The 26,313-nt window shown below is 46.4% G+C and overlaps 1 protein-coding gene and 1 pseudogene across 1 annotated transcript; both read right to left on the bottom strand.

Moving 5' to 3' along the window:
- Positions 1–479: 479 nt before the first annotated feature.
- LOC132513213 (transcription factor SPT20 homolog) lies at positions 480–2,963 on the bottom strand. Its single transcript, XM_060137376.1, has one exon. It carries the CDS (start codon positions 2,961–2,963, stop codon positions 480–482), a length of 2,484 nt encoding a protein of 827 aa, XP_059993359.1.
- Positions 2,964–11,847: 8,884 nt separating this feature from the next.
- The window catches only part of LOC132513212 (ferritin light chain-like), a 30,001-nt pseudogene continuing 15,535 nt past the window's right edge, over positions 11,848–26,313 (bottom strand).

Here is a 26,313-nt window from a genome sequence, read left to right as displayed (position 1 = left end):
TGCCAGAAGAAAACAACCCTAGAGATCTGCTGTACAGCAACGACAGAAGTCCACTTAACACTACCGAGCTGTACACGTAGAAGGGTGACGCTGCTACACTTATGCGTTAGTAGCATCTCGTTAGAATAATACTAACTTTGACTTGACTGGTGTTGCAGTTTTATTGCTTGAGAGAAATTACAGGCTTCAGGAGTTTAAACTGACCCTAGTTTGGATGTGGATACACTTGAGAACATCGCAATAAAAACAACTGTCAACAGCCACCGCCCAAGCGATGGCTTCGGCGAAACCCTGCCAGTTTAGTAAAGCACTTCCCCGTCTCTATGTAAAAATCATGGGCTTGTGCCTCTGCAGAAAGTTTGTACGTCTAACAACGTAAAAGAGCGACACATTAAAACAAAACCCAAATGCGGGTGAAACTCGAAATGCACTCGGTCGCTGCTCTTGTGTTTTCTAAAGGAGAGAAAATCAGCCAGGCCTCAGGGCTTGGGAACGGCTGGCGGGCCTCTATCCGCGGTCCCCGCGGCCTGGCTGCTGGGCTGCGGGCCCCGAGGGCAAGGCGCGGCGGCGCGGCGGCGCACGTGCACGCTGAACTGCAACTGCGGCCGCGGGGCCGCCCAGGCCCAGCCCGTCTGCTGCGGGGGGCTCAGCACGGGGCTGCTCAGGCCAGAGCCCGGCGGGGACAACACGAGCACCTGGGGCGGCTGGAAGCCGTCCTCTGCACCGAGGTGAACAACCACGGCTTCCTCGGCACGCACGACCGTGTTGGGAACGGCGGCGCCCTGTGAACCTGAAGCCTGTGCCCCCGGACCCTGTACCCCCAGACCCTGTGCCCCCGGAACCTGTGCCCCCGGACCCTGTGCCCCCGGACCTTGTGCCCCCGGACCCTGTACCCCCGGAACCTGTGCCCCCGGACCCTGTGCCCCCGGACCCTGTGCCCCCGGACCCTGTGCCCCCGGAACCTGTGCCTCCGGACCCTGTGCCCCCGGACCCCGTGCCCCCGGACCCCGTGCCCCCAGTCTTTGGGACGCCGGCAGCCGAGGAGGCGGGGCGCAGGGCCACTGCAGGGGAAGCAGCTGGGGGAGGCGCGGCTGCGGGGCCGGCTGCTGGCTGCTGCACGGGAGCGAACCGCGGGGCAGCTGCACCACAGGAAAGGGTCTGAGATCCGAAGCGTTTTTCTCTGGAGGAGGAGGAGGCTGCGGCGGCGGCGGCGGCGGCGGAAGAGCTCCTGCGGGCAGGTGGCCCGGCTGGATCCCCCCGGGAGCTGGGGCTCTGGTGGCACAGCCTCTCCCCGAGGCCTGGCCTCCACGTCTGGGGCCCACTTCTCTGATGACCTTCAGGCCAACGGAGATGACCGTGACCCGGGAGACCGAGGTCGTCTGTGATGAGCCCGCAGTGGACAGGGCGGTGGCAGGAAGCGTGCTAACTGGGCTGTGCTCCACAGAGGATTCCTGGGAAAGAGCTGGTGGCTTAGGAGCAGGGCCAGGAGATGCACATGCCTGAGAGCTGCCTGCCTGCTGTGAAGTGAGACTCTCACCCCAGGAGCTCCTTCCTGAGTGCCAAGGAAGTCGCATGGGTGCAGGTGGATGTGTGGCTCCTCTGTCGGGCACTGAAGACTGAACCCACCCAGTCTTAGGCTGTTCTGGTTCTTTCCCTGGAGAAGGTTGCCTGAGACCGGCTGAGCCACTGGAGCTGTGTGACATCTGCACTGGACACTGGGTGCTCTCCTGGACCGACTCCTCGGGCCGACTGACCACTCTCCCAGCATCAGACTCTGCCCCGGGCGGGAAACTGCAGGGATGGTTATCTGCGAAGGAGTGGGGGGGAGACAGCTGTCTCTCCCACGTGGCTTCTGTACCGGACCCTTTTCCAGAGGCAAGTGAATTATCAGTCAGCTGCCTGATGGCCAGCCTTGTTGCCTGGGACTGGTAGCCAGCGTCACCTCCAAATGCAAGATCACCTTGTACCTCATGCACTGGCCAGACTGTTGGTTGTGAGTCATCACATCCGACAGACTTCTTCCCTTTAGCATATTTCTCCACGTCCACTTGAGAAGGTACGGCCAAGTCACAGCGTCTCTGTTTCCACATATCTACACAACTTCCTGCTTTAAAAGTTTTGAGGCCGTAATTCCCACCTGTTTTACTTTCTCTTATTCTTTTGCAGGAAGTCAGGGCTCTTAGCTCAGGAGAAGGTGGACGAGACAGCTCCTGCTGCCGATTCAGAGAGGTCATAGAGTACCTCTTGAAGTTCCTTTTCATGGGAAGAGTGTTCATCTTTTGTTTGTTATAGAGCAGTCTGTTTGCAGTGCACGCTACTGATACAGAAGGGTCTAGACACAGTGGTTCAGCCGTAGCTAAGATCAGTTGGCTCTCAAGCAAAAGTTTGTCCTCCTGGGTCCAATTCTGGTTATCGCTGGCTATGGCCTCTACATCCCAGGCTAAAGTCTGCATCGTGGGACGTAAGAGAATATGCCTGCTTTGGTAATGGGGAGCTTCCCTGTCGCTGGACTGCCTGTAGTCCCGTATTTCTGCTATCACACACCCGTGATGAAAAACGTTAACCTGAGACTTTTCCAGGAGACCCACTAAAACAGGAGGTAATTCTTCTGCATCCAAGTATTCGAGCAATTCCCCTTCTTCATAGGGCAGTCGGATGATCTCCGAAGATGATCCATTTTCCCCCTTGAGCATCAGCGAATAGCCCTCCTTTCCTGGGTACAGGTTGACCACCAAACACGGCAACGACTCTCTCCTAAGAAGCTTCTCTAACAGGTTCACGTTGCTTGTTAATTCCTCCGTAACCTCAGGCTCTTTTTCACATTCTTCAACATAAATGTCATAAAGTTTTTCATAGAGAGACTTCTCCCCATTAGATGGGTATTTCCTTTCCGGAGGTCTCTGTCGGGCACTTGCAATGATATACTCCGCACGATCCAAAGCTCGTTCTAGAGCCTGCTCCATTGCGGTACAAAATGGGGGCCCTAATGGAAGAGAAAATGTAAGTGAGCGGATGAACCGGGTGAAAACCCTGTCTGCAGTATCGACGAGCATTCTTGCAAACGCGGCCACTCCACAGTGGCGCGACCAGCCTCACCTCCAAAAGGACATCAAGGCACCCGCCCCCGAAGAAGCAGCGCGCAAAATACCTGCGATTTAGGGAAAGACCTAAAGGCGTGCAAGCGGCCACCACGCTGGATCTCGCTCGCCTCGCGTGGCAGCAGATGACCCGGATGTGAATGTAAGCGATTCTCCGCCCCCCACGCCCCCCACCCCCGCACATCCCCCCCGAAGGCGCGCGCATCCGTGCGTCCGCCTGCGCAGATCGTAGGCTCAGGCCTCATCCTTCTATTGCCTCTTGGGCACAGGCCCGCCCCTTTCACTTCTGGTTTTGGGGTCTGCACTTCCACCAAGGGCTGGGCTTCGCCACACCTTCTTTTCTTATAACCTTGAAAAGCACAAGCAGCCAACAAAATAAAAATCTATCATTTTTCGGTGCGGCTTTAATACGCACCAATTTTCGTGGTACTGCAGTTGCCGGGAAGGTCATGAAAGGTGGTCATTTCTTGGCGATCACTTCACCAAGCATTATTCACTGTTTTGGGAATGTCTTGTTTGTTCCCAGTGGCAGGACTGCTCCTGCTCCTGGTGTCCATCGCCAATTTAACACACCCAAAGAGTCCCCATATAGGGCTTCCCTGGTGGCGCAGTGGTTGGGGGTCTGCCTGCCGATGCAGGGGACACGGGTTCGTGCCCCTGTCCGGGAAGATCCCACGTGCCGCGGAGCGGCTGGGCCCGTGAGCCATGGCCACTGGGCCTGCGCGTCCGGAGCCTGTACTCCGCAGTGGGAGAGGCCACGGCAGTGAGAGGCCCGCGTACCGCAAAACAGAACAAAACAAAACAAAACAGAGTCCCCATACATAGCTCTTGCCTACATGCAGGCTCGCTGTATTTGGTGCATCAGAATTCTTCATTGATTCTTCCAGTGATCTCCTGCCTAATGGTGTTCATAGAGATGTGCACGTAACATGACATTCTTTTACAGAAGTACTTACCTTTTATTTCTCTTGGTATTTCAGAAAGGGCTTTATAGTCTTTTTCAAAGTGTGTGGTAGGTACCTTATATCGTCTAAGAATTCCATTTAGGATTGTTTGTTTTAAAAGGTGGTTTGCAAAAAAAAAAAAAAAAAAAAAAAAGGTGGTTTGCATCTGATAGGGTTGAGAACTGTTGTTCCAGGTGACGGCAGTACAGTTTAAATGGTTACTCTAACTGTAGACCATAGCTACAGTCCTAGTGGTGGTTTGGAGTGGTATGATTGAGTCCTAGGTAATTTATGGGCCATTGTTTTCCATTAATATTGTTGCCTTGCAATCTGCCAGCCTTTTTGGACAGGTTTTCTTTGTTTTCTGTTTTCAAGAATCTCTTGATGTTTAGGTGTAGACATAATGATACTACAATATTCATAGTGAAGTCACAAATGAGAAGAATCCAAGATAAACTGGTGAAATTCCTGAATTACAGACTACTATAAAATAAATGTGTTTTTCTAACCAATAGCAATTATGATAATTACATATTACAGTAGATACAGTCTACTGAAATAGGATTAAAAACTCCTTGACTAAGAGTTCCTTAAACATGTCCCTCGTTCAGCAATAGACAAGAATAATTTTCTCCTGGCATATCAGTTGTCTTTGGGCAAATGTATACAGTCGTCCCTCGGTATCAGCGGGTGATTGGTTCCAGGACACCCGCCCGCCCCCCCAAGGATGCTAAAATCCTCAGATGCTCAAGTCCTTACAGTAGGCCCTCCATGTCCCCATCCCTGGTTCTCCCTCTGCAGATCTGATTATATTTGATCCGTGGTGGGTTGAAACCGCAAACGCGGAACCCGCGGATATGAAAGGCCAATGTGAATACTTGTGGATGCCTCGGGGGGGCTTGAAATCGGTTTAGTTTCTTAGCTCTTTTAAGCATCCTTCCCTGTCTCTCTCTTTTCCCCTCCACATGCCCACCTTTAGGCTAAGCGTAAGACTGGATAGTTAAACCATAGTTTGCTATCCAGTCATCCAAATAGCCAACTTTAATCAAGCCCAACTGAATGAGGTGAACAGGAGCTCCGACCCTCACTCAAAGCACTGCCTATCCTTCCAACTTGAACAGATGAACTTAGCTGCCTGCCGGCCTCTTGCAGGCTTCTCACCAACCATGATCCCCTTCACCTTCTGTCCTCAGGAATTTGCTGTGTGTTGGGTCTGGAAAAGTACCAGTCTGGGACAGTATTCCGTTTAGGTGGAGAGGCTAATTAGGAAGGGAAAGCTCTGCTTTCTTGGGGATCTGAGGTAGATTCTGTTGGAGGGGAAGTGGCACAGTGGACCTGTGTTGGAGTCAGGTTATCCTTCTAAAAAGTAAAGCCCAGGATTTCTGGGGGCTGCTCCCAGCCTGCAGACCAGGCCCGGTAGCTTCTCAGCATGACAGAGGAGGAGGGCTGGGGCTAGGGTGAGGCAAGCAGGAGCCCAGGGTGTACGGTGCAAGGAGACAGCCACCCTCGGCTTGTGCAGGTCCCAGCAGGGCCGGCGCCCTGGGTGCCTGGCTTGCTCACCTTGCCCCAGCCCTGCAGACAAGGCCCCTCACCACCTGGCGCCTGTCTGCTCCCCACCTCTTTCCTCTCCTCTCTTTCCTTTGCTTTCTGTGCTCTGAGCATAGTCACCGGGCACCGACAGGCCCACCCCTTCAGGGCTCTGTGCCCTCTCTGCTTAGTCACCTGCCAATCTCCACCCGTCCCCTCAAATATCCCTTCCTGACTTCCAAGGAGCTCGCCTCCTCGTCTCTGCTGTTCTGCCAAAGCACACGTACCACACGCCGTATCAGAGCCAGGCTTCGCATCGGAAGGGAATCGAGCGTGTGTTTGCACCGTTCTCCACACCCAGCCTCTGGATTCTCTGAGGGCAGACACGATGCCTTTTCCGTCTTTGTCTGGTCACCAACTTGGTCATCACTTGGCACAAAGTTGGCACAAGAACGAAGGAACGATTGACCCCATGCTCTAGTTACTTTACTTCAAGACGCGTGTGAAGAAACATTTCATCCCCTCTTTAGCGGTGAGAAAGGCGTCCCGAGCCGGGTCTTCTGAGCGTCGCGCTGTAGTGCGCCAGGGCGTCTGAGCCTCGGCCCTAGTGGCATTTGTGAGGGGACGTTTTCCCGTGCACCGTAGGGTGTTTAGCAGCACCCCTGGCCTTCCCCACTAGACGCCAACAGCACTCATCCCCCGTTGTGGTAACCCAGAATGGCTCTAGATATTGCCCAAGAGGCCTTGCGGGGGCAAAATCATCCCCCTGGTGAGGAACCCCTCCACTACCCTGCTCTGTAAGCCATGAGCTTGATCCAAATGCAGCCCCTAAGCTGACATCCCCGGGCACCCCTCTCTCAGGAGAGAGGTGCATCTGCCCACTCTGTCATGGGATGGCGAGATGCTCAGTTGTGGTCCTGACTGTGTCTTCGGTTGGGTTCCCCAGAAGCAAACCTGACAAGAGGATTCGCGTGCAAGGAGTTTATTTGGGAGCTCATCCCGAGAGACACCGGTCAGGGGAAGGGCAGCTCAGTCAGGGATGGGGAAGAAGGTGATCAAAGGCACGGTCATGAGCAGAAGGCCGCTGTGGACAACCGGTCCCTGCTGGGGCCCTTTGGGAGACAGTACGGAGCAAGCTCAGGTTGTTCTACCCTAGAGGCAAGGAAGCTGGGCTGTTTCTCCATCCACTCCTCTCTCTCATTTGACTGACGACAGTCCTGAGGGCATTATTTCCCATCACTCTGGGTTGCCACATGTGAGAGCCACCCATGCTCCTGTGGCCTGGGTGCCCTCAGAGAGAGCGTCAGGAGTGCTTGCAGTAATACTCAGTCCTCGTGTACAGGATGGCAAGTACCTCGGGGAGATGGGCAGGGCCCCGGCAGCATGGGCTACACCTGTGGCTGAAGAGCCATGGAAGAATGCGGCCATTCACTCTCGGTGATGGAGACAGTGTGCTCCGTAATATAGGTGGGCGTGTGGAGACGTGAAATTGTACTCCATCCAAGTGAACGGGGCGATTTCACGTGAGGTTTTTGTCAGCTACTACAGCCCACGATGCCAACAGTGGAGAGTGTGGCCCACGCCTTACTCTTCCCCGGGAGGACCCCCGAGGCAGTCTGGCCACACGTGCGCTGGGTGAGGCTCTGTCCCTGGCTGTGCGTGTGTTCCGGTGAGCTTTAGCTGGCCAGACAGTGCTTACCATGGCTCAGCACGCCCTGCCCTTGAGCTCCCTAATTGCCTGCTCTTTCCACAGCATGAGGTTTTTTGAAAATGTTCTCAGTGCACACCATCTTTGGAGCCTTCTGAGCACATCAACGAGCACGCTGGTGATTCTAAGGAGTCCAGCTGCTGCCGTCCCCTACGGCAGCTCGACAGAGATGCACATGCTGAGAAAACCCATGGCCAGAAGACATGCTAGAGGAGGCAGAGAACTGAATTAATTACAAGATAATTAACCTAATTTACAGTAGTCATGGTTCATTCTCTACCCGCTGAGGTGTAGTTCTAGGTTTTTGCCGCCTCTCTCGCTGTGGGTAATTAGAGGGACCAGCCACAGCCTTGCAACTGCCGGGATCAAAGATTGGGGAAGGTAAAGAATCATTGCTTGTTGGTCTCCTCTCGGGTTAACCCTCCATCACTGGCATTGAGACTTAATGCGTTACTCCTGTGATCAGGCCCCAGATTCAGTAAAGCAAATCCCAGGGAACGTTGTAGGTCTGTGAGATTATGTGAGCGAAGATCACTCCCACAGCCTGTTACGTCATTCTGTGCCGCCACCTCTACTAGTTGTTTATTGAATCTAAGAACTTCTCCGAGCCCGTAAGTGTTGCGCTGCACATTTATTTTCCTCTTTTCCCCTTTTCTTGAATTGTGTCTCCCCTCCACCTTCTTCCACTTGTGCACCTTTTTTATCATTTTACTGAAAAATAAATGAAGTGGGATGTTTTCCTGGTGTTATTGCTCTGTTGTAAACTCCCTGAGGTAAATAGCCGTAGCCTGAGTCAGGGTTTTTCAGCCTCTGCTTGTTGACGTTGTTGTGGGCGCTGTCCTGTGCAATGTAGGGTGTTCAGTAGCATCCCTGGCCTCTACCCACTAGAGGCCAATAGCAGCCCCATCCCAGTTAAGACAACCAAACATGTCTATGGATACGGCTAAGTGTTCCCTGTGGGGAGCAGAGTTATCCCCAGCTAAGAATCACAACACCATGGTATCACAAAATAGCTGGGTTTAGAGAAAGGAAGCAGCAACCTACAAACCACAAAACACTTTGCACCTTAATTTCTAGGACAGTTCCAATGATTAGGTGTGACTTTTACATTTTTTGTTTGTTTTTTGCTGCAATTACTGCTAAGGTTGGCCCTGAGTTATCTTGCTAATGCTCTAAAATTTCCATTGGACCTGATTAATAAATAGAGTCTCTGGCCAGTAGGAGAGATGCAAACAAAAATATCATTAAGTCTTTAGAAGGTAGATTTTCAAAAATATACTAGCAGAGATTTTCTTTTTTAATTCATCTGCCTGATAAGAGTCACTAACGATTTCCAGAGTTTCCACGTTTCTTCAACAATTGAGAATTTTTGCTCATTTCAATAATTTTTCTTTAATCTTCATTCAATATTTGCTCTTTCAATGTATGTTCTCTGCACTTTATTTTGCTTTGTTAATGTCAGACTGTCCCTGGACTCACTCCTTCTCCCACTTTTCTCTATTTACAGTCAATCCTTCAATGACTTCATCTAGTCTCATGGCTTTAGGTACCATCAATACATAGATGGTTCTTCAATTTATATCTCCAGCCTGGACCTCTCCCATGAACTACTCATAACATCAAACTTCCTATTCAAAATCTCTACCTGGGGACTTCCCTGGTGGTGCACTGGTTAAGACTCCGTGCTCCCAATGCAGGGGGCCCGGGTTTGATCCCTAGTCAGGGAACTAGATCCCACATGCATGCTGCAACTGAGTTTGCATGCCACAACTAAGGAGCCTGCCTGCCACAACTAAGACCCGGTGCAGCCAAAAAAAAGGTAATAAATAAATAAAATAAAATGCTATGATGAATGTGGATAACAGAGAGCTATCAACTATCTGTAAAAAAAAAAAAAAATCGGGACTTCCCTGGTGGCACAGCGGTTAAGAATCTGCCTGCCAATGCAGGGGACATGGGTTCGATCCCTGGTCCAGGAAGATCCCACATGCCTCGGAGCAACTAAGTCCGTGCACCACAGCTACTGAGCCCGCGTGCCACAACTACTGAAGCCTGTGCGCTTAGAGCCTGTGCTCCGCAACGAGAAGCCACTGCAATGAGAAGCCCACACACCACAACGAAGAGTAGCCCCTGCTCACCGCACCTAGAGAAAGCCTGCTCACAGCAACGAAGACCCAACTCAGCCAAAAAAAATAATCTAGTTTTTAACTAGGAGACCCATGGGTGGGTTTCAGAAGGTCTTTGAACTTTCTAAAGTAGTAGATGAATTTCAGATCATTCTTGAGAACCTGTATGGTGTTTTTGTGTTTTTTTTTCTTTTTGAGGGAGGAGAGAAAGCATAGGGTGGCTGAGGGAGGTGAGAAAAAGACCAGAGACTGGTGGGGCCAGGAAGCCATATTTCACCTACCGTACAACTTTCTCATGAAGTGGAGGAAAAGTCACCACCCAGGAAGAGACCACTGTGCGTGTGCCACGTGGGTGGGTGGGACAAGCTAAGCCAGCCTGTGAGACTCATGGGCTGTGGCCCAAAACATTACCCCTGGGAAACTGCACAATAAAACCACCAAGGGAGTTAAAACACTCAAACCAGCTGTTCAAGAATGGCCTTTTCCTTCCTAAACCCTATAGGCCAGATGCCACTTCCCAGCTGTTTCCTTTCATAGTTTCTCTGCTTTTGTGGATCCCTCAAGGGCCTGTTGATGAGTAAGGAATGTGGAGATCAAATGATAGCCCAGCCCATTCGAAAAGGGTAATTCAAGAAGAGCACAGGTCCCCATTGCTGCTGCTTCTGTCTGTCCAACCTACCAATCACCAGGTGAGTTTTCTTTGGAAAGCCACAGACCTAACAATAAGGGCCGATGAAAACCATCCTGGAATTCATTTTAGAAAGAACCACTTTCTCAGAGTGATCTCTTCAGTGAGTTTCCCCAATCCCTGCACATGTGTCCCCTCATCACAAAAATGTTCACTGGCCCTTCTTATTCTGGATGGTGATGTCAGCATTGGCAGTGAGTTTGTTTTGAACTTCTTTCATTAAGCTGTGAGTTTTCTTCCTGAATTATAGCAGATTATTTAATGTAGACAAAGACCTTAGGATCATCATAGTAGACACTCCGTCAATAGGGGCTATGCGCCACGTAAAATAGGTGATATGCTTCCCAGTTTACAGGCAAGGAAATAGGTGTCTGGAGACTAACCAGAATCATCCTGGCTGACGACAGTCAGCCTTTAGAGCAGAGGTTTGTACCCGTGGCTATCCATTAAAGTCACCTAGGGAGATTGCAAAACTAGCAACACATGGAACCACCCCCAGAGATTCTGTTTCATTGGTCTGGGTGGTTCCTGGGCATCCTTCACTTTCAGAAGCTTCCCAGAGGATTCTAATGTGTAACCAGGATTGAGAACCAATACTTTAAAACTTCACTCTAGTCTACAAGCTCTGTTTGCCTCTTGCAGACAGCATTTGGTCCAATGGCACAGTTTTACAGATGAGAACACTGAGGTCCAGGGGAGATGAATGATTTTCTTAAGGCATCAGAACTGGAACTAACCATTAAAAAAATCACAATTTATAACCCTTCTTTGCCTCTGCGTCATCTAAACGCAAACTTGGTTGAGCATAAGAATCACCTGATTGCTTGTCAAAAATAAAAACTCCCAGGTTCCTCCCCTGGATATTATTATTAAGTAGGTCTGCGGTAGGGTCCAGCTGTCTATAATTTAATAAGTATCCCCGTGGTGAATATAATCTGGCCAATTTGTCGGTTCTGTATCATTTTTGTTTAAGATTCCACATATAAGTGATATTATGTGATATTTGTCTTTGTCTGTCTGGCTTACTTCACTTAGTTTGATGATCTCTAGGTCCATCCATGTTGCCGCAAGTGGCATATTTCATTATTTTTTAAAACATTTTATTTATTTTTGGCTGTGTTGGGTCTTCGTTGCTGTGCGCGGGCTTTCTCTAGTTGCAATGAGCGGGGCTACTCTTCGTTGTGGTGCGCAGGCTCCTCATTGCGGTGGGTTCTCTTGTGGCGGAGCACGGGCTCTAGGCGCATGGGCTTCAGTTGTGGCTCACGGGCTCTAGAGCACAGGCTTAGTAGTTGTGGCTCGTGGGCTCTAGACCGCAGGCTCAGTAGTGGTGGCGCATGGGCTTAGTTGCTCCGCGGCATGTGGGATCTTCCTGGGCCAGGGATCAACTCCGTGTCCCCTGCATTGGCAGACAGATTCTTATTCACTGCGGCAACAGGGAAGTCCCTATTTCATTCTTTTTTTTATGGCTGAGTAATATTCCATTGTGTATGTACACCACATGTTCTTTATACATTCATCTGTCGATGGACATCTATGTCGATTCTGAGCTAATGAGATTGTTGGTATTTTCTTTCTTGCTTCCTTCCTTCCTTTTTTTTTTTTTTGCTGCAAAAAGCTTTATTGTTTCCATTTAGTCCAAGGCTTGGGAGAGAGCTCCAGGGTGGTTAAAAGCTGCCTAGTGGCTGCAGAGTGGGGCTTCAAGCGGAAGCCCTGACGCCAGAGGGGCTCCTCAAAGGCTGCTGGGCTCCGGACGCTCCTACTCATGCTGGAGGGTGAGCCTTTCGACGACGGACTCGCCCAGCCCCCCTGGGGACCAGCCGGCCTGCGGAGGTTGGTCAGTGGGCGCGCATCTTCTGGATGAGTTTCACCTGCTCATCTAGGAGGCGGCTCTCTGGGAAGTCACAGAGGCGGGGGTCTGTGCGGGCAGAGCCCAGGGCGTGCAGGTCCACAAGGGCCTGGTTCAGGTTCTCCTCCGCGAGCACGACGGCTTCCACAGCGTCCTGGGTTTCACCCCACTCATCCTGAGACGCTTCTGCACGTCCTGGAAGAGGGCGCGGCTGCCGCGCTGCTTTTGCATTTTCAAGAGGCGCTGGGCGTCCTCACGCTTCCCCTGGGGCACTTCGCGGAAAAAGTGGCCCAGGCCCTCCAGAGCCGCGTCGTGGTGGTGGAAATAGGCGCCCAGAGAGAGGTAGGTGCGGGAGGCCGGCAGATGCATGTTGACCAGGCGGTTGACGGCGGCCTCCACCTCGGCGGAATCATTCTGACGAATCTGGGAGCTCGTGGTGGATCGGTAATACGGAGTTAAGCTCAGAATATGGTGTTGGTGGTCCCGGTGGCCGAGGACAGCTGAGTGGCTGGTTCCGAAGGTTGCGAGTGGAACACAGGCTGGAGGTGGTCGGAGGCGGGAGCGAGGGGCGCCCCTGGGTCTGTGCCGTCTACACACCGTTGTAGCAGGAGACGGAGCCGCGGGAGTGCCCAGCACACTGCCTGTTGATATTTTCTAAGCTAAAGAAAATTTTAGATCTTTCACGGTGGTACAAAAAAGAACTTAAATATCATTTTAATGATTTCCCCTGTGTGAAGACATTAAGAAAATGTAACAGCCCTGCTTTATCAAACTCTAGGCTTTAGTTACAATTCCGTAATTCTTATTTTGTTTGGTGGTTGTTGTTGAAGTGTGTGGTTCTTTACTCAGAAGAACATGGATATTCATTTCAATTTGTAATAAGTTGTGAGCTGAACTCAAATGGTTATAGCTTCCGGAACAGAGAATAAACTGGCTACTACTGTGACCAATTATAATGACACATGCCAGTCTGTTCTCTGCTCCAAGTTTGGTGGTTTCCAGTCAGGAAGGGTGAAGCAGCCGTAGTCTTAGGTGGCCAAGCGGAGTGTAGCTCGGCAAGCATTTGTCGTAGGACCCCTGATGAACATGTGACTCCACAGGAATGCCCTTAAACTCCACTCTTCGAGGCAGCTTTACTAAGAGGTGCAGTGCAAAGAGCCCTGGAATCCAACTCTGAAAACCTAGGTTCTGAAATATTGTTCTCCCACCTACTTGCTCTAGAACTATGCTCAAATCATTTGACTTCTATGAAGCTCATTTCCACATCTGTAAAGAGAGGGTAATGATATCCGTTCTACCTGTCTAGTGAGGGATATTTGAGTATTATATTAGCTAACATATTCGTTAGCATTTGCCTTGTAACAATCACAAACCTCTGTGGTATATGACAATAAATATTTGTTTCTCATAGATCTACAGGTTTTAGCTAATCTAGGCTGGGCTTCCTGGGCAACTCTGCCGATGTTGCCTGGATTCACATGGCTGGAACGTTGACCGATCCCCCCAGGGCTGGACAAGGGTGATTAACCCAGATATATCCTTCTCATGGAAATGGCAGGAGTGCAAGATCGCAAGAGAACAAGCCCCATTGTGGAAGCACTTTTACAAGCCTGTCCTGTGTCATATCTATCGTTGGTCAAAGCAAGCCACGTGGCTGAACTGAAAATTAAGGAGTGGGCTTGTATACCTGGCCTTTTGATGGAAAGATGTGTAAAGTCACACAGTAAATGGTACGGATACTGGGAAAGATGAAGAAATTGGGTTAATGCAGTCGAACACAGCTGATGCTTATAAAGTGCTATGCAAAATATATTAATGTAATGAAACTTCTGTGATCCGGAATATGTAAATTAACCATATATGAACTAACTTGTGAGTAACTTTTATGGATAGAAGAGAGTATAAGTCAGTTTATATTCCAAATATTTTCCATTTTAGTGGGTTTATAGGTAGCATTATATATAGTGCTTTCGTCAGTTATTGTGCTTCTTGATCGGTAGTGTGGGACACAAGTTTAAATGACTTGGTTGTCCGAGAGAATTTTTTCTTTTCTCCTGGATTGAGATCTTGAAGAAAGCCAGTTGTGTATGTCAGAGTTTCATTTCACAGTTTAAAACTATGTTTCTCTGGCTGATTCCAGGGAAGTAGCAAGATCGATTCAAGAGGAGCATGGAATATCCTGATACGTCAGGAAGTAAGGAAGTGATCAGAAAAATGTTAGGGACATGCCACAAGTACAGAGGAGCCAGCTTGAGGGGGCTTCTGCAGGCTGAATCTTAGACAATTTGAGCACCAAAATAATTAATTACAGTACTGAATTATAAACCAATGGAAAAACAGGTATATACATGGATAAATGGGGGAGAAGGGTGGTAGGCTTTTGCTTACAAGTACAATGCCAAGGGTCAATGTGGAGGGAGTCCTAGAGTTGGAAGATTATCATTTTGCAACCATCATAATAAAGCCTCAGTCGGGCAAGAATCATCAATAGATACTAAATGTAGGGGAAGTTTTGATGGGCAGGATATTTCCATGGTGGTTAAGTGTCTCCCCAGAGACTGCGCATTAGCAGCAAGGGAAGGAAAAAAATAGTAAGTATACAATGGAAAAATTGGACAACACCTAGTCCAGGTGACCAAAATTAACATCACCAGTGAAGGAGAGATGGATATCATGTAGCTCCAGAGGTGATACCCTGAAAAGGATACATGTCACCTATGTAGTATTTTGACTGAGAATGTATAATCTGAATCTAATCCTGAGGAAGTATCAGCTGGACACAGAACAAGGAAAAGGAGGTGGGACAGTATTCTTTCAATGTCAGTGTCATAAAAGACAAAGGCCGTGGAGATGTTTGAGATTAAAGGAGTCTGAAAAGACATGACAGCTAAATGGCAACACCTGAGCCTAAACTGAACTGTATACTGCAGGGGAGGTGAAAATACCATAAAGGACATTATTAGGTCAACTGACAAAATTGAAATATGGACAGTAGATTAGGCAAAAACATTGTTCTGACCATGATGAAGTAACAGGGGCCAGATGTACCCTCCTACCTTAAACAAGTAAAGAAGCAGAGAAAATGTACGAAACGATGGTTCGCAGACATTAGACGATAGGCAGCACAGGACAGAGATCCCTAAGAGAAGAGACACAAACAAGGTGAACCCTATGATTGCCCCTGTTTACTGCCTGGAGCCAGTTTGCAAACCTCAGTGCAGGGACGGGAAACGCAAACAGAACCCCCAGGTTTCCTGAGTTGCGGAGACATAGTTGAGAATTTGGAGAGGCCACGGTGGCTAGGATTCGCAGGGCAGGGGACCAGAGAGGAGAGTGCTGCCTGGAGACTGAACTCTGGAGGTCTGCAGAGGGGCTCCCTTGAATCGTCAGCTTAGTGCTGATCTGTACATGAGTTTTTTTTTTTTTTGTACATGAGTTTTTAAGGAAACTAGCTGAGGCCAGGGAAATAATCTCCCAAAAGTATCAAGTGGAAAACTTCTTGACGATCACACAAGTTTGGGAGTCGTTCATCTTCCCTTTTGCTAGACTGGAGAACCCTTGTACTATGTGGGCATTAGGTAGAGTATTTAGAAAGGTGTTATCTCAATAGTGGGATCGAGCTAGGCCTAGACTAAAGGCTGCTCTGGTCTGATTCAGCATAACAGAGCTGAAAAGCAAGATTTGAAAGAATCAAATTATTTCCAAGTAACTTAACTGCATCCCAGAGGAAAGCTCAAAATTATTTACCAAGAATTACAGAATATTACAAAAATTACTTCTAAAAAACCCAGCAGCTAACAATGAACCCAATGTCTGGCATCCATTTAGTCTGTAACTGTACTGTGGTTATGGAAGAGACTAGCTCTACTCTTAGGAAGTACACACAGAAATATTTAGGGATCAAGGGCCATGACGTATGAAATTTGCAAAGAGAGAGGGGTGGAGAATAGGTGAATCTGGGTAAAGGATATACAGGGTTCTTTGTACAATGTTTATTTTTACAGCTTGTGAATTTGAAATTATTTCCAAGTAAGTTAATTCAAAAAAGAAATATAAAAACGATGTTTCTTGTACCTCAGAAACCAGCAGAATCCTATTTGGATCATGCTATGATGGTGCTCAGTCTATCCACAAGAATGTGTATAACTTTCAATTATCAACTGCTACAGAGAATTCAAAATAGCATTTAGAGGGGATCCCGCAAAGGCAGCAAATTGGGGGAAAAAAGAAGAGAAATAGAACAGATAGCTATTTGTTACCATGATGGGCATTTGGAAATTCTTTAAGTGTTGGCTTTTTCCCCTCATCAGCCAATTCCTATATTTTGCTGAAGTGAGGGATTTTCCAATTTTGCTTTTCTCCAACCTGTCCTGACATTGCTATCTATCGCGTTCTGGATGAATGGAATCTAGAGCCTTTCTGATGTAGGTGCCAAGGCAATCTGACTTACTGCGCAAGGAAGGAACAGCTTCTAGTATGAGGCAACCAACAACAGGGAGACCAGTTCCTGGTCTCAGTAGAACACAGCAGTTCCAGGTGGAGACAACAGTTTTCTGCAGCACTTGATGCTACAGTGTTTCCACATGTCCAGTCAAAGGTGGGGGCATGTGAACATTCTGATGGGAACTGGATTTGTCAGAACAATAGGAAATAGACTTAACCAGAGAATTCTGGTTCCTTCTCTTCCTGGATAACCCTCCTGCAATGTGGGTCTAATGTTCTGTTGAGGTCTTCACTGTTCTTATCCTGTGACCAGTTGGAATTATTTTTCTACATCGTGTGATCCTCAGCTGCAAGAAGAAAATCCCTAAGTTTATGCTGCATCAAGGTGGTGAATGTCAATTCCCTGATCAGTCTGGGTTTTGTGGCATCTGTAATATCCTAGCATTGGGGCCTGAGAGAGAGGAGGAAGTGTCACAGGTTTTGAAGCCAGTGGAATAGTCCCTATTTCTGATATTTGGGAATAAATTAGACCGAAGGAAATAGGTTATTAGTGGTGTGTGTGTGTGTGTGTGTGTGTGTGTGTGTGTGTGTATGTATGTGTGACAGTTCCTGTCTTTAATAGCCCAGGAACTTACCCCTCTAAGATGCCCAGAGAGGTGTTCATTGAACATTTTTCTGTCTCATGGTCTATTGATTTGCTTTAATATGAAACTTCTATTCCCATGTTGGGTCTTTCCTAATCAGAAACATTAAGCAAGCATAAAGTATTAAGTAATTTTCTTTTGGGAAACCATGCAATTTCGTCTCATCTGTAGCTAATGAAAATTTATGATTCAGACAATGTCTAAAAGTTCCGAAAACCATACACAAAAATCACTGACTAAGAACAAAATGGTCAGCCTGGCAGATAAAGAGGTTGTTGAACGGCATTTATAAGATTCTATGCTGCGTGAAGCCCAGGGAGATCTCAACTCTGGCTGCACATTAGAATCATTTGGGGAGCTTTAAAAAATTCTATGACCAGGAAGCCAAACACTGGATTGATTAAATCAGAATCTCTGGAGGTGGCTTGGGTATTAGGAGCTTTTAAAGCTCCCCAGTTATATGTGGAACTTAAAAAATAAAACAGAAGAAATTAATGGGGCTTCCCTGGTGGCGCAGTGGTTGAGAGTCTGCCTGCCGATGCAGGGGACACGGGTTCGTGCCCCAGTCCGGGAAGATCCCACATGCCGCGGAGCGGCTGGGCCCGTGAGCCATGGCCGCTGAGCCTGCGCGTCCGGAGCCCGTGCTCCGCAACGGGAGAGGCCACAACAGTGATGAGACCCGTGTACAGCAAAAAACAAACAAAAAAACAAAACAAATTAATGAATATAACAAAACAGAAACAGACTCACAGATGTAGAGAACAAACTTGGTTACCAGTGGGGAGAGGGAAGGCAGGAAGGACAAGATAGGGGGAGGGGATTGAGAGACGCAAGCTACTATGTATACAATAAGTAAGCTACAAGGATATATTATACAGCACAAGGAATATAGCCAATATTTTATAATAACTATAAGTGGAATATAACCTTTAAAAATTGTGAATCACTATGTTGTACACCTGAAACTTACATAATATTGTACATCAACTATACCTCAATTAAAAAAAATAAGCTCCCCAGTTCATTCCCACGTGCAGCAGCGAGTATTGAGAACCACTGAGCTAGAGTGATACCTGATTTTCACCTTCACCTTGCGGCAGGTATTTCAAAGAAGAAAACCCAGGGGATGATTTTCCGCAAAAAAAAAAAAAAAAAAAAGGAAAATAATGTTTCTTATCGGGTGTCTTAGCCCGTTCACAGAAATGTAGGCTTCTTCTAGCGTGCATCTCAAAACTCCTCTAGTTATTACCGTGTTCCAATGCCACTTCCACATTTTTATGTATTCTTTTATAGCAGCACCCCACTTCTTGGTACCAATTTCTGTCTTAGTCTGTTCAGGCTGCTGTAACAGAATACCATAGATTGCGTGTGAGAAATAAAATACTGCCTGCCATATCGATAAACAAAGCATGTCACAGTCACCGGGAGGTGAGCTGAGGAGCCCTGAGGGAACTCAGGAAGGAAACAAAGAATACCTGCCATCTAGCAGCCACCTGACTGCAGCCACTCCCCACGGTGAGCCCTGAGGGAACTCAGGATGTGAAAACACAGGATACTGGCCCCAGACAGCTGAGGCGCATATCAAAGGCATGGTTTCAGTGAGCCCAGACTCTTGCATCTTCCCATACAAAGAAAAGTGCTAAATTCCTTAACTTGAGATTTCTAGCTTTCATTAATTAACAGTAATCTTTTGTTCCTACTACCTGCCCTTCGTTGCAAAACTATTATATATCCTAGCTCCCCCCTCACCTCCTCAGAGCAGTTTTTTCAGGGTTACCTGAGATGCTGCCTCCAGGCTTGAAGTCCTCAGTAGTCCCCCGAATAAAACATAACACTCAACTTTTAGGTTGTGCATATTTTTTTAGTTGACAGGTGGCTTATAAACGACATGAATTTATTTCTTACAGTTCTGGAGGCTGGGACGTCCAAGATCAAGGGGCTGGCAGATTTGGTGTCTGGTGAGGGCCTGCTTCTTGATTCGTAGATGGCCATCTTTTCACTATATCCTCACGTGGCAGAAGAGGCCAAGGGGCTTTGGGGGTCTCTTTTATAAATGCACTAATCATATCCCAAAGGCCCCACCTCCAAATACCATCTCAGTGGGGATTCAGTTTCAACATGAATTTTGGTGGGGCATAAACGCTCAGTCTATGGCACTGGGGATGAGAGGAGAGAAGCAAAGGAACGTGAGAATCACCTGCAAAGTTTGTTCAAACCATACATACTCCTGACCATCCTAGATTAATTCATTCCCTCCTTTTGGAATCACTGTCAACATTCAATCTTGGAGAAAAGTGTTAAGGATGGTTATATTAGCAGGTTGCTTTTGATAGCAAGTGACAGAAAATGTAACTCAAAATGGCTTAAATAATGAAGGGATTTATAACCCTTGCAAGCAAAAAGTTTACAGACTAGTTTGGCTTTTGGAGAGCCTTGATCCAGTAGCCTAAATACATCAGCAAGGATTTTGTGTCTCCACTCTGCTTTTTGCAGAGTCGTTCAACCTAAAGATGCATCCTGTTGCAGTCTCAAGATGGCTGCAGGCAATACCTAAGGTTCCTTTTTCTTCCTTCACTTCTAGCAGGAGAAAGAGAACTTGCTGCCTTTCCAGCAGCAGTTCTAATATTCACCCTGATTGGCCTAGAGCATGCCACATGCCTACCTGTGAACAAATCATTGTATAGAGAGATGGAGTGTACTTACTGGCTTAGTTTTGCTCAAATGCTCCACCCCTGAGAAATTGATGGCTGTTGGAAGGGAAAGTTGGGGGGTGGGGATGAGGAATTGATGTTGGCAGTGCAGCCAACTGAGGCCATGGGATGGTCTCAAAGGTTAAGTGTGAATATACTTCAGTAATAAAAAAAAATAATGAGACTCATTTCACCCATCCTTACCACCAGTCTTGATAGTTTATAGCAGGAGTTCTCAACCTTACAACTATTGGCATTTGGGGCTAGATTTTGTTCTTGCTATGGGGGCTGTCCCATGCATTGTAGGATGTCTAGCAACATCCCTGGCTTCTACCCCCAAGATGCCAGTAGTACCCTCCACCATCACCACTCTCCCACAGATGTGGCAACCGAAAATGTTTCCAGACATTGCCAAATGTCCTTTGAGGGACAAAATTTCCCTCTTTCCAAACCACTGTTTTATTTATTTATTTTTTATTGAAGTATAGTTGATTTACAATGTTGTGTTAATTTCTGCTGTACAGCAAAGTGACTCAGTTTTATATATATATATATATATATATATATATACACACACATACATACACACACACACACATTCTTTTTTATTTTCTTTTCCATTATGGACATTGAACATAGTTCCCTGTGCTATTCAGTAGGACATTCTTGTCCATCCATTCTATATGTAATAGTTTGCATCTACTAACCCCAAACTCCCAGTCCATCCCTCCCCCACCCCCTTGGCAACTACAGGTCTGTTCTCTATGTCTGTGAGTCTGTTTCTGCCTTGTAGATAGGTTCATTTATGTCATATTTTAGATTCCACATATAAGTGATATACGGTATGTGTCTTTCTCTGTCTGACTTACTTCATTTAGTATGATAATCTCTAGACCCATCCATGTTGCTGCAAATGGCAATATTTCATTCTCTTTTATGTCCGAGTAGTATTCCATTGTATATATGTACCACGTCTTCTTTATCCATTCATCTGTCGCTGGACATTTAGGTTGTTTCCATGTCTTGGCTATTGTGAATAGTGCTGCTATGAACATAGGGGTGCCTGTATCTCTTAAACCACTGTTTTATGGTTGAACCTCCTAGATAAAAATCTCTATCGCAGAAGCAGAGATCAGTTTTCCTCCGTTTCTCCAAGGTTTAGGAAAATAATTTAAACTATAGCATGAAGAAATAAGTTAGATGTAAAGCAGAATCCCACCATTACACATGTGCATTAAGTATTAAATTTATTCCTGTATTACTATGTTATTCTTTACTGGAATTCTTTTTAAAAATGTTCTCACGTGTTTGAAGTGAAGCCTATCTGAGATGAAGAGTGTTACTAGATCACTTTTCAGGATTCCTCCTAAGCATCAGTTTGTAAGATTTCTCAGCCTCTTTCAGAGGAGAAGCATTGCACTGAATATTTGTAAATATAAATATTTGTAAATATTATAAACGTGGATGCTTCATTTTGGGTCACACTTCGAGTAGCAAAAAACTATAATTTGGCAGAATTCATTTGGGGACCTTTGGGCTCTGTTGGGCTCAACTTAGCTCCATGTGTCTTCTCATTCTGGAACCCAAGCTGAAGAGCAGATACTATCTGGAGCTGTTCTCATGGTGGAAGGCAGAAGGTCAAAAAGGGGAACAAAGCCATATCGAGAACAGCATGAGAGCTTGTATTAGGATGTGGTATAAGTCATAACTGTCCATGTTCCATTGGCTAAGGCAAGTTACATGACCAAGCCCCAAGTCTGTGGTGTGGGGGCATTCCTACGTGTTAGAAAACACAGGGTGATAAGTGTTGCAGAGCATACACAAGTGGCTCAAAGGAGCTAGTTCTACCTGGGAGAGTCAAGGAAGACCTCAGAGAGAATATGATGGTTAAGCCAGATTTTGAAGGATAAGTAGAAGTTCTCAACAAACCAGGAATGGGGACCAAGGTGGGAGAGAGGGCACTCAAGACAAGGGAAGAGTGTAAAGCAGAGAGGTACCTATTCTCCAAAGAAGATCTCTATAATCACATGGAAGGATACTCAGCATGATTAATCATCGGGGAAATGCAAATCAAAACCACAGTGTGATAGCACTTCACCCCCACTAGGATGTCTCTCATCAAAAAAACGGATAGTAATAAGAGCTGGTGAGATCGTGGAGAAACTGGAACCTTCATACACTGTTCTTGGGGATGTAAGATCATATAGCTACTTTGGAAAACAGCCTGCTAGTTCCTCAAAAGGTTAAACATGGAGTTACCGTATGATCCAGCACTTCCACTCCAAGATACAGGCATACCTTATTTTATTGTGCTTTGCTTTATTGCGCTTCACAGGTACTATGTTTTTTACAAATTAAAGTTTGTGGCAACCCTGTGTTGTCAGATGACGGTTAGCGTTTTTTAGCAATGAAGTATTTTTCAATTAAGGTATGTACATTTTTTTAGACATAATGCTATTGTGCATTTAATAGACTACAGTATAGTGTAGACATAACTTTTATATGTACTGGGAAACCAGAAAATTCATGTGACTCGCTTTATTGTGGTATTCAATTTATTGTGGTGGTCTGGAACCCAACCTGCAATATCTCCAAGGTATGCCTGTGTATACCCAAGACAACTGAAGACGTATTTTCACACAAATATTTGTACATGAATGATTCATAGCTGCATTATTCATAATAGCCAAAAAATAGAAAGAAGCCAAATGTCCATCAACTGATGAATGAATAAATACAACGTGGTATATCCATACAATGGAATATTATTTGTCAATAACAAGAAATAAAGTACTAATACATGCTATATCATTATGCAAATGAAAGATACCAGACACAAAAGCCTAAATACATGATTCCATTTATGTGAAATGTACAGAACAGGCAAATCTATAGAGAAAAAAATGTATATTGATGATTGCCTAGGGCTGAGAGGGGATTGGAGAGAAATGGGGAGTGACAGCCAGTGGGTAAGGGGTTTCTCTTGGGGCTGATGAAAATGTTCTAAAATCAATGTGGCAATGGTTACACAACTTTGTAGATATACCAAAAACCATCGGATTATACACTTTTGTGGGTGAATTGTATGGTACGTGAATTATATCTCAGTAAAACTGTTAGCAAAAAATCTTCCACATGGTAAGGCACAGAGGCACAGGACCATAGTGTAGTCCAAGAACCTAAGCAGATTGGCATAACTATTACAGAATGGGAATGGGTACATCTAGGAAGGCAGGTAAGGATCAGATCATAGAGGATCTGAGGGCAGCTTGGAGCAAGAAGAACATTTTAGGAATATTAATTCATATGTGGAGACTGGGTTTGAAGGAAAAGGATGCAAAGAGGATGGGTAGTTAAGACTACTGCAGCAGATCCAATATTAGTTCACCAGGGCTGAGTCAGAATGATGGTGGCAGGGATGTAGAAAGGGAAGAGAGAATCCAAGAGATTTTTAAAAATATTTATTTATTTATGTATTTATTTAGGCAGGCTGTGCCAGGTCTCAGTCGCGGCACGTGGACTCTTAGTTGCAGCAGGCATGCGGGATCTAGTTCCCCGACTAGGGATCAAACCCGGGCCCCCTGCATTGGGAGCTTGGAGTCTTACTCACTGGACCACCAGGGAAGTCCCTCCAAAAGATTTTTATGAGGCCAAAATAATAGGATTTTGTGGGCAGGGAAGAAGGAAGGGAAGGATCTTTCTTACACATTCTTTTGTCCCCAGCAACTTAAAATGTCTGACACAAAACAGTGCCCAATAATGTTTAGTGAATTAATGAATGAATGAAGTGGATGGTTACAATTTCAGAGTTTCTGTTACCCGATAGAGAACTTTGGGACACAGCAAGGTATTTTGGGGGGTGAGCTCAGGACTGTAACATTTAGAGAAAGGATACTTTTCGTATGAGGGGAATGGCTATTTCAGGGAGAGAAAGAAAATAATGGTAAATTCAAAGGTATACTTCATCTCTCTCAGTTTTGCCTACGGCCAGCCTGCTGTGTGCCTGTGGAATTTTTTTTTAATGAAGAATTATAAAAAGCCAGTAAACTCCACCTAACTTTGGTGCCTTCAGGCTTTTGTACCCATTAGCCAAGTAGACAGAGTCTACTCCCACATGTAAGACAGAACACAGCATGCTTTGACCAGATATTGACCAGATAAATATTTTAATGAGGCTCAGTAACTAAGATACAACCACCAGAAACCACTTAGATAATTTTATTCATTTCCTCCTGGTCAGCTATGGCCCCCCTACTCCACTATGATACCTCCTTAGATGCTCACACTGGAAGATCTAGCTTTCATATACTATAGCTTTGAGTTAAAAGTTGTGACCTAATTTCCAAGCAGAGCAGAAGAATCCTCTCTGGAGATGGATTACGTACAAGGAGATGAGGCGTTTATGTTTGTAATAACAGCATGCCTCCACAGGAGACTGTGCTCTATCTAATGATCGAAGAACAACTTTTGTTTGTGCATTTGCAGGGGTAGGGTGGGGAGGATTGCACATTTGCCTTATTCTGAGCCATCGTCAACCTATTGGCTATGACAAGGTGACTTCCTATGGACTTCCTTTCCCTGCTTCAGTAAGAGAAGCTTATGGATGAGTAATGGAAAATTCTGCATTTGCCTAGTATTTGAAGTATTGACAAGGTAGTCCTGGGTCTAAGCTTGTGGGTAGTACTTGGGCTTACTTATGACAAAAGGAAAGAATGCAAGGAGTATCTGGGGGTCTCCCTAGGGACCAGTTGCTAATTAAAGTGATCGAAACCAAGCACGACAGTCAGGGACATTGTAGAAGAGGTGACTTTTGACCAGGTAAGCCTTCTGAAGAAAGATTTCTTCTTTCTTTTTCTATCAAATGGTCTTTAAAGTACCACCAGCAAACTTGGAATGTGAACCAGGGTGTGGATTTGAGTAGTAGTGAAAAATAATGTTGAGTCTTTTCCAGGGCTAAGGTTCTGGTTCAGGAACTTGTGACCATCTAGAAAGACCTGTCTGTCTCTCAGTGGAATCATCCTGTCCCCTTTGGGAAGTGAAACCCCATCTGGAGTGACTCTGCCCTCATTTGGGCTATTCATGTCTTTGGAGCTCCTGGGGTGTCCCCTGATGCGGCTCAACCCCTAAGGGTTGTGGTCTGAAGATGTTTTCACATTGAGTGTGCTCCTTGGACACCCCAAAAATTCAGCTGTACTTACTGCTATATACCCATCGTTTCTGAGCTAACACAGGGATCAAATTGGCAAATCAGACTTACAAGAATCACACATCTTACCCAGCATCAAGCTTTACTGATAATTTCAAGGGTACAAGTAATGAGCACAGACAAAGCAATGGGAAGTCAGGGACTACCAGTGCAGCTTTCCTGGCCCTTTCTTGCCACATTAAGACACATACCAGGTCAGATTTAACATATAAGATCTCTAAGCAATGTCAAAGTCATCACTTTCAAGAAAAGAAAGCTACTTTGGTGATGGTATGTCTCCATTTTTTCTACTCTGATTGTTACATAACTTACATTTTCCAGGGAGCCGTGCCCCATAAATACGTATGTTCCAGGTTTGTTTACCACAAACAATGCCAGACAAACCAAGTACATCCTCCTCAAAGTATTCCATAGATAAAGACCGTCCTACTAGTTACTACTATTGGAGTGTTTGCTAGGAGGTCTGTCATTAGCATGTGTTCAAGGAGATCTGACTGGCTCAATTTCTTTCCTTCCCAGACAGTAGTCCTTCAATAGAAGGAAAGGCTAGAGTGCACTCTTCTGCTTTCCTTCCCAGATTCCAAGGGACAGGAACGGGATGCAGAGTTTCTTCTGTGTCTGTTTATAGCTGCCCAGATTGTGGAAGGTCTGGGGCACTGGGGGAAATGCATGTTTTGAAGTTGGACATATAGACAAATGAAGCTCAAACCTCAGTACTTCCCCTTTCTGGGTTACGTTAAAGAAGTCATTACAGGGCTTCCCTGGTGGCACAGTGGTTGAGAGTCTGCCTGCTGATGCAGGGGACGCGGGTTCGTGCCCCGGTCCGGGAAGATCCCACATGCCGTGGAGCGGCTGGGCCCGTGAGCCATGGCCGCTGAGCCTGCGCGTCCGGAGCCTGTGCTCTGCAACGGGAGAGGCCACAACAGTGAGAGGCCCGCGTACCACAAAAATAAAAAAAAAAAAAAAGAAGTCATTACAGCTCAGTCACTTTATCTGAGGACTGGGAATATTATCTACCTCACGGGTTTGTTGTTATACCTACATGAGTCTTTTTGTGTGAAAATACTTCTTAAACCATAACAAGCTATGTCCATGTACTGTATTATTGCTGTTATCAGTGAGTGTCTGCAGTCCTTTCTGTTTGGGTGTTCATTTGTGGCCTGTGCCGAGGTTGGTGGCTCTGGACTCTGAGTGCAAAGCCTCTTAGTGGTTAATGCTCTGGGTCGGCATCATGGCGTCCTGGATGACAGGAATCCTTTGTTTTGCAAACCTAACCTGGATCCTGGATCTACTCTTATAACACCACATTTTTCATTATATTTCTTCTCACAGTGTGCAGTTATATATTTGTATAGAAACAGTAACAGTTAACATCACTGAGCATTTACTACAT

The sequence above is a fragment of the Lagenorhynchus albirostris genome, chromosome X, assembly GCF_949774975.1.
Source record: "Lagenorhynchus albirostris chromosome X, mLagAlb1.1, whole genome shotgun sequence".
Lineage (NCBI taxonomy): Eukaryota > Metazoa > Chordata > Mammalia > Artiodactyla > Delphinidae > Lagenorhynchus > Lagenorhynchus albirostris.
Note: the sequence above shows the minus strand (reverse complement) of the source record. Positions and strands in the feature narration are given on the sequence as shown.

What these genes read in the sequence shown, in the direction of transcription:
- LOC132513213 (XM_060137376.1), bottom strand. Translation starts at nt 2,963, where the DNA reads ATGGAGCAGGCTCTAGAACGAGCTTTGGATCGTGCGGAGTATATCATT.